The sequence below is a fragment of the Dunckerocampus dactyliophorus genome, chromosome 16 (genome assembly GCF_027744805.1).
Source record: "Dunckerocampus dactyliophorus isolate RoL2022-P2 chromosome 16, RoL_Ddac_1.1, whole genome shotgun sequence".
NCBI classification, from domain to species: domain Eukaryota; kingdom Metazoa; phylum Chordata; class Actinopteri; order Syngnathiformes; family Syngnathidae; genus Dunckerocampus; species Dunckerocampus dactyliophorus.
Window position 1 is genome coordinate 2775474 of NC_072834.1, and position 10235 is coordinate 2785708.

The window sequence follows — 10235 nt, forward strand, 5'->3', positions numbered from 1 at the left end:
TTTTAAGGACAAAAATCATCTTCAAAGAAAATTGCCCATTTGGAATTTGCACTAGAGCAACAAACATGAAAGGTGAAAGAAAGTTTGATGGCTGATGGCTTCCAACATTACTGGCATGACAAGGAGAACCCACCTGAGATGCACACGGCACAGTGGAGGGGGCGCCATCATGATCTGGGGTGCTCTTTCCTTCAATGGAACAATGGAGCTTCAGGTTGTGCAGGGGTGTCAAACGGCAGTTGTCTATGTGGAGATGTTGCAGTTGTTGTTTGCAAAGAATTGCGTTTTTGTCTCCCATTTCCTTTTTTTGCACTTCGAAGCGCTACTTAGAACTTCCTTAAGATCCAACAGTGCAAAATGTAAATGTAAATTCCAAGGTCTGTCATTTGAGTGCCTTCCTCGTTATTGTGTTGAGCTTTGTTGGAAAATGAAAAACAAAAACTGCTGAAGAGTATTTTTATGGCAACCGGAAGATGCTGCCAGTGCATGTCCATGGAGCCTCCTGAAGATGAGAACATACACTGGCACTGCAGCGACTGAGGGCTGTTGTGCCAAAGAAGGAGGAGAAAGAGACATGCTGTCACTGTGTGCCGTCAGCCACGCTCGTCTCGCACTGGTGAGTCAAGGTTTTCCAGTGATTCATGTCTGCCAAACCACAGGCGAAAACTGAAGTCACTCTCCTCCTTTTTCACAGCACGTGTATCTTATTCTTCAAATTATTCCACTCCTCCTCTCCATTTATCACTTTGTCCAAAATTCCCTTTCCTTCCTGCCTGTTAATTGTTGTACAACAGCAGCATGCCTGCCGCAGTTCTCCCCAGGCCAACTCTTTTCAGCATAGTCTTTAGGGCCCTTGGTGCGGCCCCCAGGATGTGAGAAAAATAAATTCCCACACCCGTTTGTACCTGCGGGCCAGTGCAGCTCCAACAGGGGATTTCACCGCGCTGATGACGGGGCACGGTCTTCCTTCCTGAACCCACATAAATCTGTCGGTGAACTCCATACCTTTAGTGTAATATTAAAACTGTTCTTCATGACATTGCTGCTCAACAGGGGAGAGCTAGCTGTTGTTGGCTAACATAAACAAGATGCGCTTTGAATGTGTTCCTTTTTAATTTGTACAAATACCAGCTGACCCATCTATTATAATAACCTGACTACTGAAGCTAATGTTTTAACCCACAAGAAGCCATGGTGACGCATGTCAGCAGCACTTTAAATGCAGCCAAATGTGTCCTACACGGGTTTGCACTGAAGTTGAACTCATGAAGTCCCTTCGTTTACGTCTAGGAAACATTTTGGTGTGACTATCCCAGGATATGGCTTCCCCAACATGGCAGTGTGTCAGGTAAGCTAGCTCATTTCCTAAAGCTTCGTTTTTGCCATTAAAGCTCATTTAACAATCACTGGGTGTCAAATATTAAACTCAAACTGTTCTTACTATATCTCTTTATTCAATTAATATAATAAAAAGAGCTACAAAACATGTTGGAGTGATTGTCATGTGACTACACCAGGACGTGGCTTCCCCAAAATGGTGGCGTGTCAGGTAAGCAAGCGCACTTTAAAGCTATTTCACAATCCCAATGCTTTAACGGAGTGTCAAATATTACAATTCAACTGTTCTTACTATATTTCTACAATCAATTCATACTATATAAAAGCTAGAAATTATTTTGGAGTGGTTGTTGTGTCAATATCCCAGGATGTGGCTTCCCCAAAATGGCAGCATGTCAGGTAAGCTAGCTCATTTCCAAAAGCCATTTAACAATTCTAGTGCTAAAAAAAGTGTCAGATATTCTAATTCAGTTGTCCTTACTGTATGTCTTCAATAAATTAATAGAAAACAAGCTAGGAGAATTTTGCTATCAAAAAATCTAATAGGACACTCAACAAATGCTATGGTTTGATTTTCAATGATTTCAACGTTTTTCGCTTCACAAAAATGTTGATTTCTTTTCCAATACATGAGGTCATAGGTAACATATGTCACACCTTTGACATGAATTAGTAATATTTTAGAAAGAAACATCACAAATGTCTTCTTTGTGTGCTATATTTACCATCATTTGAATTTAAATGGCTCGGGGGTTCTTATTTCACTGAGATGCATATCTGTCAACCCTCCCGTTTTCCCCGTGAAACGCTCGTATTTTGACCTTCTTTCCTTGTGCCCTCCTGCCTTAATAGTATTTTTCAAACACTTCCATAAAAAAGCAAAAAAATCACCTTGGGTACTGCCAGCACAGCTTCTGTTCAGCTCGGCAACATTGGCACAACACATCCTGTAGCTGGTGAAGTCAGGCGTTCAATGAGCACAGCAGTGAAATAACATGGTTGCACCCCAGTAGGCAATTGGCAGTAAATGGTGGAAAGACCCTTAATTTTCCCTCATTTTACCATATTTTATGGGAAATTTCCCTTATTTTCAAATCCAAATGCTGAAATAGTCATGGATTATTTGCACGTAAAAGCCACCCACTAGATGTACTTGAAAACAATAAATAAATAACAGATTGACCATTTGCATGATGACCATGCTTTTATTCCATCATTTTTTAACTTTATGTAGCTCCAAAACATGACAAGACATGACACGCGTGGATGGTAGAGGCTGCTGGCCAGAGGCTATAATCTCGCACACGTTGCACACATGGAAGTGCTACTAAAGTGATGCATGGAAGTCACCAGAAACAAATAACCAACACGTAATTTGAATATTTGATTTGGAAGTTTAGAAAATGACTTTACAAATATACAAACAATATACAGACAGTTGCAACTTGTATGACAAAAGAGGAAATAAATACATTTGTACAAAAATGTTGGCAGATGTGTTAAAATGATCACATTTCCTTAAGATGCACAAAAAAAGGAAGAAATGTGTGCATTTCTTAACAGTGTAGCATGTAAGTACTTATGCAGCTCTTGATTGCTCAATGGCAAATATAACATACATAATATAATCCAGCTTTTGTATGGCAATCAGTGAATGACAACAACACCATTTTGTGTGAATGATGTCAATATAGTGAAACATTCTTTAAGAACGTACGCAACATTCTGCAGCTGATCATTGCACTCATATTTATATTTGGTTAATTACATTTCATGACTCAGGTCTGGACTGTAATACTGAGTTGATCAATCACCAAAATCTTCCCTGAGATCAGTGAACAGTTCAATGGTGTTCACAGTAGTTCACAGTATTTCTGAGCCCACAGAGAGGTTGTGCTCCTGATCCTGCAGGTAGTTCACCTGCCAGGGAAGTCCCAAAGCTGGAGATGGCTCCACAAAAGTGTCCATGTAACCCTGAGTGCAGGAGCCCCATAATCCAGGCTGGAACCCGAACCCGTCACCCACCTGAGAGAATCGCAGTGGGCTTGGTGGATGTTCATGAGGGCTGCCACAGTGGCCACGTGAGGCGTAAAGCTGTCCTTCTGTGGGATAACACGGGTAGTGCGGTGATGGGGGGCATGAGGAGATGCTGCTATCCATGTAGACGTGAGGCTCCATGGGAAGCCTGTACAAGTGAGGTCCCTGTTGTGGCTGCATCTGTTGGGAGATGGATGCATGCCAGGGAGCATAACTCTGGTGCTCCAGATGAGGGATGGTCACCCTTGTCGGCTCGGCTCGAGACGTTGCCATTGGCACCGGCCCCACCGATGACCTGTTGCATTCCCGATGGGTGCAGGGCTTGCTGGGAGGGTTAGTGCTCAGGAACACAGAAAGAGCAGAGATCCGATTGATGGCCCTCTGCAGCGTGGCGATTTTCGAGAGCCGTTTGCCGCTAAGGTCGTGGTTCAAGGCGACCCGTAGAGCATTGAAGGCCTGGTTGTAGTCCATAATGCGTTTTCTCTCACGGACATTGGCTGCCATACGTCGAGCTTTGGAGCGAACCGGCCTATTGCGCTTCTTGGTCTGGCCCTCCTCTGGGCCGCTTGGGCTGCTAGTGGAGCTCTCACTGTCCTGGAACGATGCCTTGGGACTTCCCTCACTCTCACCTTGTCCAAGGGCACCAAGCTCCAGCTCTTCCTCTGAGAACTCTGATTCTGCGACACTGCTGCAGCTCATTGTGTCGAAGTAGTGGGCACTTGATGTAGGTAAGAACAAGAACCCTGCAAATGCTGAGGGCTGTCGGTGTTTGCTACTTTGCCGACAGCCCGGCTATTCTCCTCCCCTGACTCCTCTGCTGATCACTTGTACCCCAGGACAGGTTGGCCTGCTTTTTATAGCGCCTGAAGTCACATGGTACAGTCACCTGTAAGGAATGGTGCACTCTCTCCCTCTCCAAGTTTATGAGTGCCCTTCAGCCAAATGGCACTGTCACCTCCTCCTCCTCCTCTGACTCTCCCTCACATCCCTTACAAGTTGCAACACTTTATGCCGGCATGCAAAACAAAACACATCATAATCGGGAAATATCAATCCAGGTTTCATTTTGGGTCTTTATAGAGGGGTGGGTGCTCCTATAAGTCCTGACAGCAATTACAAGTGGCTTATTTGAGAATTAGTGCTTGTCAAATGTTTTCCTTTTCAGGCCTTTATCTCTACTATGCTGCAAATAGCAGTGAATGCATTTGTTCTGCAACGTGAGTTCTTCAGGACAAATTGCACAGTTATCCAAGTGACCCAGTCTTTTCAACACATTTGCCATTTTCTCAGGTCTGGGAACCTTCTTATCTACCCTAGGTTAGATTTGTCTTGCAATTAGGGGTCTCAAGAGTGGCGATTCACCCCTCTCCCTGTCTCTCTCCGCTCAGGTTTAAGGGCCATGTAATTTAAAGTAGCTTCCCTGGAAACCATCCTCATAAATCAGGCTTGGGCAGCACCTCAGGACAAGAGCGGAGCAAAGCCTCAACTTCAAAGCGAGAGGAAAAAAACAAGGCCAAATACTTTACAATTAGAACCTGCAATTGCTGCTGGCTGAGGCTATCTGTCTTCCAGAACGTGTTGCTCGTGAACATGGTTCCATTTGTATACATGGAGACTGGTGCAGAACTTTAGTGCTTAGCATTGTTTAATGATGACTTACTGTAGTTAGGTGATTTAAATGTCTTGGAACAAATACCTGCACGAACATCTCCATCTCTTCAGTGGAATAACAGATCCATGAATGACACAAGTCCCACGTATCGCAAAATGTGCTAGGTTTCTGGACCAGTGCATCAGGCTGGATAACTAAAGGGGAAGCCCTCAGACGCTGACCTGACGGTCGTTGAGAAAATCCACTTCCTTCCTTTTCTCTTCTTTGTGTTGCAGCTTTTAGACACAAACAATTACAACCCAGTGTTGCGGCGCTTCAAGACATCTCTTGATGGTGAGAACGCTTTTCTGTCTGGAAGATGAATTAGTGTTGGGCAAATTACTTTGAAGTAATTAGTTGTAGGGCTGCAACTATCAATTGTTTTTGTAATCAGGTAATCTATTGATTAATTGTGTTCAATGAATCGAATAATGGGATAAAGCACAATTTAAACCCTCAAGATTTGATCGAAAATATTTTTTGCCACCATGTGTTGTTGAATAGAACTTTTGTTCTACAGGTACATACTGTATAATATAATCTTCCTTCAAGCACATAAGACTCTCATGACTAGACTACTCGATTGGACAGGCCTGTGTGTTGTCAATGTTTAGAATACAGAAAATTACAATTATCACAATAGAAAATATTTTGACAATCTTCAAATCTATCAACCTGTTGTGGGTCAAAGTTTGTTAGCCAGAACGAGTGATTGTTTACTTTTGTAGGTAAGTATTCTTATTGTTTTCTGTTCAACCTATGATCCATTCCATTGGGTTTTCAGTCACTTACACACCTTTTGAATAACCCTGCTGATCTTCTGCAAACCTTTTCAAGTAAAACAATTCAGCCAATTCCGCTCCGCTCCAAGGAGAGCACAGCCTTTACCACATGCTATGGATTTATGGCTTGACAAACATTTCAGATTTACTGCTGCGTTGTAAAGACCGTGTAGACTACAGACACTGACTCTCTGTCCATTCATTCTTGACAGGTGACAAGACACCAGTAATTATCAGCCGCCGTGAATAAATCATACGATTTTATCACGCAGCTCCCTTTGCCCTTGATGGAATAACCATTTTCAAACGTGTCCAATACTACTCAACCTAAGATTTGTAAATCTCCTGCTCAAGCCCCCATAATGACTGGTTGTTAGCCCGTTTGTTATTAGAGGTCTGTGTGCCAAGCGTAGATGTATATTTCCAAAGGGGTAGTTAGGGCTAATAAGCGAGTAAAGTCTGGGTTCACTAACCTTGGCTTTGCAGTGGTATGTTAATGCATGTTTTTGGCTTCTGTAAGGAATTTCCACACCTCAAATAAAAATCCATCAGTCCAAAAGGTGTTAGTGGTTATCGCACCGAATTTCTACTGTTCCATGTTGATGTCATTTATTTGCCATATACCGATCTCCTTATTTTGTTAAGTAAGTTCTATTTGTGGGAGATTTATTAAACCTTACTGGTGCACACCATTGCAAAGTCTAATAGGATATGCAGACTATGGTTAGATGCATCGATGCATGGAACTTCGAGACTTGCATATCGTGCGCTATATTTGGGCTGCGTGTATTCACAGGCTGTAATATCAGATTCACATGCAACTGCTCATTTGGCAATGACAAAGTGTTTAAAGGAGTCTGACAGGAACTTGCTTGGGCCATGTCGGACTCTGGTTTAGTCGGACCCCCTTCCCGATCTGACAAGTGATGACATGTCATCATTCCGTTGCTGGTTGACGGAGTGGTGTCCCGCAAACGATGTAAGCTTTAGACCACTGGCAGCGTTTCTGGGGCAAGTCTGGGCTTATTAGGAAGAGACGGTGTCCACCCCACTCTGGTTAGGGCTGGGTTTATCAGCATGTCTTGCCCCTGACACCAAAGAGTCAGAGGCACAAAAGTGTAATGATCATTCAACAGACTTCACTGTGCTCCCCGAACTGGTACGCACCCTAAACTCCACAGAGACCGTGTCTGTCTCCCAACATCCCAAATCAACTCCATTTACTGTCTGCTCAATTTCATCGAAACAATAAAGTCCGAGCCCATGTTTCTTGCCCTGAAAAGGATGAAGTCTAGCCCGAAGTGGAGGAGTTTAAGTGCCTTGGGGTCTTGTTCACGAGTGAGGGAAGGATAGAACATGGACTCTGCATGGATCTTGTGGTGAAGAGAGAGCTGAGCCAAAAGGCAAAGCTTTCAGTTTACCAGGCGATCTACGTTCCTACCCGTACCTTTGGTCATAAGCTTTGGGTAGTGACCAAAACCACGCTTGTAACCACGCTCGTGGGTAAAACAAATAACTACTTTTTTGTTAAATATTTCAACTTTATGCTACGAAAATGTTTATTTTTCCCCATAATATTAAATATTAATTAATATTCTCTAAAAGTTACAACTTTTTTATCCTAATATTTTGACTTTATTCTTCTAAAACTACTGCAGATTGTTTTTTTGTTGTTAAATTATATTTTTAGAATGTGCCACGGGCCAACAAAAAAACAGCCATGGGCCGCAATTGGCCCCCTGGTGGCACTTTGGACACCCCTTTGTCCACCCCTGATAAAGGATACACTATGTGCGTCCACATTTTTGTCTGTCTTCATAGAAATAGCTGATGAGTGATTAATGAGACGTTTTGTTCCAGTCAGGTCATAAATGTAAGCTGGTTGCCATGGAGAGAAAGACACAGCGCTAATGTTTGGGTCAGTGACAGTCCTGCAGCCTCTAATTTAACCATAAGGTGAATGCTAATAGAACCTCTCCTCATGATTTATGCCCTTCCATGAAGCATGCAGATCCGCCGGTGCTGATGATGTCATGACATGACATGACAGTTTCCTCCCCTGCCCTTAAAACTTGAGTCAAAATATGAATCATTTCATTGTAGTGGGTAGTATTTACCGGAGGAGTACTGTATATCAAACGCAAAGTGAAGTGATTGCTGCAAAAGTTGCACATTGATTGCACACTTCTGGAGTTCTGGAATCTTTAGATGAGGCTGAAAAAAAGTCCTTCTTAAAGGCGGAGGTTTATGTTCACTGGACATTCCTTCCAAAGACAAGTTAGTCATTACGCTGGGTTGTCATTAAAGGGTCCGTTGGTAGTGTTGGAACATGTGGTCAAGGTTAACTGTCTGTAGGCTAGTTCCCACACAGCGCACAGTATTTAAAGTGGTGCCCCCCGACTGCAGAAGCGGTGACAAAGCATCGCAGCCGTACTCGTGAGTGAAGTTAGATGCAGTATTAAATAAGAGTTGACACTGATGCATACCAGTCAACCCTCCGTTTACTTTTGTTGCTCTATCTCCCATTGCCCTCCCATTTAAATAGTTTCCCATCAAATTTCCTGTCAATTTGCTGTAAATTTCCTTTACTGGTACTGCAGGTGACACTGGTAACTTGTGCTTGACAATGGTGCTGGAGCAACAGTAATCTGCAAGGAAAATGGTGCAGCATCTATCATTGGCATCGTTACTCGGTAACGTAATGGCACAGAGGCCGACGTAAACAAGAATAACCAGACCGAAACACTAAGGCAGGGGTGTCCAAAGTGTGGCCCGTGGCACTAGGCACATGCTAAAAAAAAAATATATATATATATATATACAAATAAATAAAACAAAACAAAATAAAACAACAGCAAAAATGAAAAAAGACCAGTCATTTGGTGGCCCACTGCATTTTTTAAATTGGCCCTCAGCACATTCTATAAATAAATAAATACAGTTTAAATAAAAATAAATATTTTAAAAACAAAACAAGAAAACAAAATAAAACAACAGCAAAAATAGAAAAAGAAAGTAATTTGGTTGTCTGTGGCATTTTTTGGATTGGCCTTCAGCATATTCTAAAAAAAATAAAATGAAATACATTTGAAAAACCAAGAAAACAAAATAAAAAACAGCAAAAATAGAAGAAAAAAAAAGTAATTTGGAGGTCTGTAGCATTTTTTATTGGCCTTCAGCACATTCTAAAAAAATGATATTAAATAAATAACAAAAAAACGAGAAAACAAAATAAAACAACAGCAAAAATAGACATAAGAAGTAATGTGGTGGCCTGTGGCATTCTTTATTGGCCCCTTTCAAGTGCATTGTGTATTTCATCTATCGGCCTTTGCTGCCGTCTAGTGGTTTAGTTTGGTAACTACAATTTAGTGCACTACAGTTGTCAATGGAGATATTTTGCAAAGTACGACGTTAATTTTTTCTAATAGTGAAAGAGAAGGGTAAAGATGGATAATCGTAAAATTAAGTTTGAGTTTTTAGAGAGCGTATTCAGTAATAATGAATAAATTAATAAGTAAAGGAGTGAACACTGACTGATACAGTACAATAGCACGTACAAAATATATGCCTTCGTTAAATAACAATAAAGAACAACAGGGCAATAATAACTAAATAATATATAATAGGTCACGCGGTGAATTAGCCTGCATGATAGTTTGGTTTATGTTCTCTTTTACCCCGTAGTTCCTGTTTCATACCCTTATTTTGTTATTACTTCAAATAAAAGAAAACGACTTCAAAATGATGTTCCACATTATTACGCATGCCACAGATCTCAAGCAATATGGGAAAGAAAAAGGATCTCCCTGCTGACAAAAAAGCGTCAAATATCGCAATGCATTGGACAAGGCATGAAAACATTCAAAAGAAATTTGTGGCTAATTAAAATGGCAGCCGGGATTGTGCCGATGAAGGCATAATGTAAATGTATCGAATCAAGAGAGAAGCTGCTAAAAAGCCATTACAAAGCAGCAAACAGGTATTTGAAGCTGCTGGTGCCTCTGAGGTCCCATGAACATTGAGGTGTAGGATCCTCCAGAGACTTGCAGTCATGCATAAACCTTCTATTTGGCCACCCCTAACCAATACTCACAAGCAAAAATGGATGCAGTGGGTCAACAAATACATGAAGATGAATTTTCAAACAATCCCGTTTACTGATGAGGGCCGTGCAACCTTGGGTGGTCCGGATGGATGACGTAGAGTATGCACAGCATAGCATATCTCAACAAGGCTGTGAAGTCAGCAAGGAGGTGGCTGAGTCATATTATGGATCGGAATCATTGGGAGAGAGTTGGTAGGCCCTTTATGGTCATTGAAGGTGTGAAAATGACCTCAGCAAAGTATGTTGAGTTTCTGACTGACCGCTTTCTTCCATGTTTGCAATTTGAAGAACCGTACCATCTGTAGCAAAATGACCTTCA

General features: G+C 41.8%; 2 protein-coding genes across 4 annotated transcripts in view; one reads left to right on the top strand and one right to left on the bottom strand.

The window, feature by feature from the left end:
- The first annotated feature begins 1147 nt into the window (after window positions 1-1147).
- mogat2 (monoacylglycerol O-acyltransferase 2) overlaps window positions 1148-10235 on the top strand; it is a 49889-nt gene continuing 40801 nt past the window's right edge. For 2 of the 3 annotated variants that reach the window (XM_054755848.1, XM_054755851.1), the window contains exons 1-2: window positions 1148-1348; window positions 1475-1549. The gene's annotated coding sequence lies outside the window, so the exon portion shown is untranslated. Of the gene's footprint in view, window positions 1349-1474; window positions 1550-5030; window positions 5321-10235 lie in introns of those variants that run through there. The other variant, XM_054755850.1, reaches the window with a different exon arrangement.
- bhlha9 (basic helix-loop-helix family, member a9) lies at window positions 2564-10127 on the bottom strand. Its single transcript, XM_054755853.1, has one exon. The coding sequence runs from the start codon at window positions 4072-4074 to the stop codon at window positions 3202-3204; it is 873 nt and encodes a 290-aa protein (XP_054611828.1). The 5' UTR covers window positions 4075-10127; the 3' UTR covers window positions 2564-3201.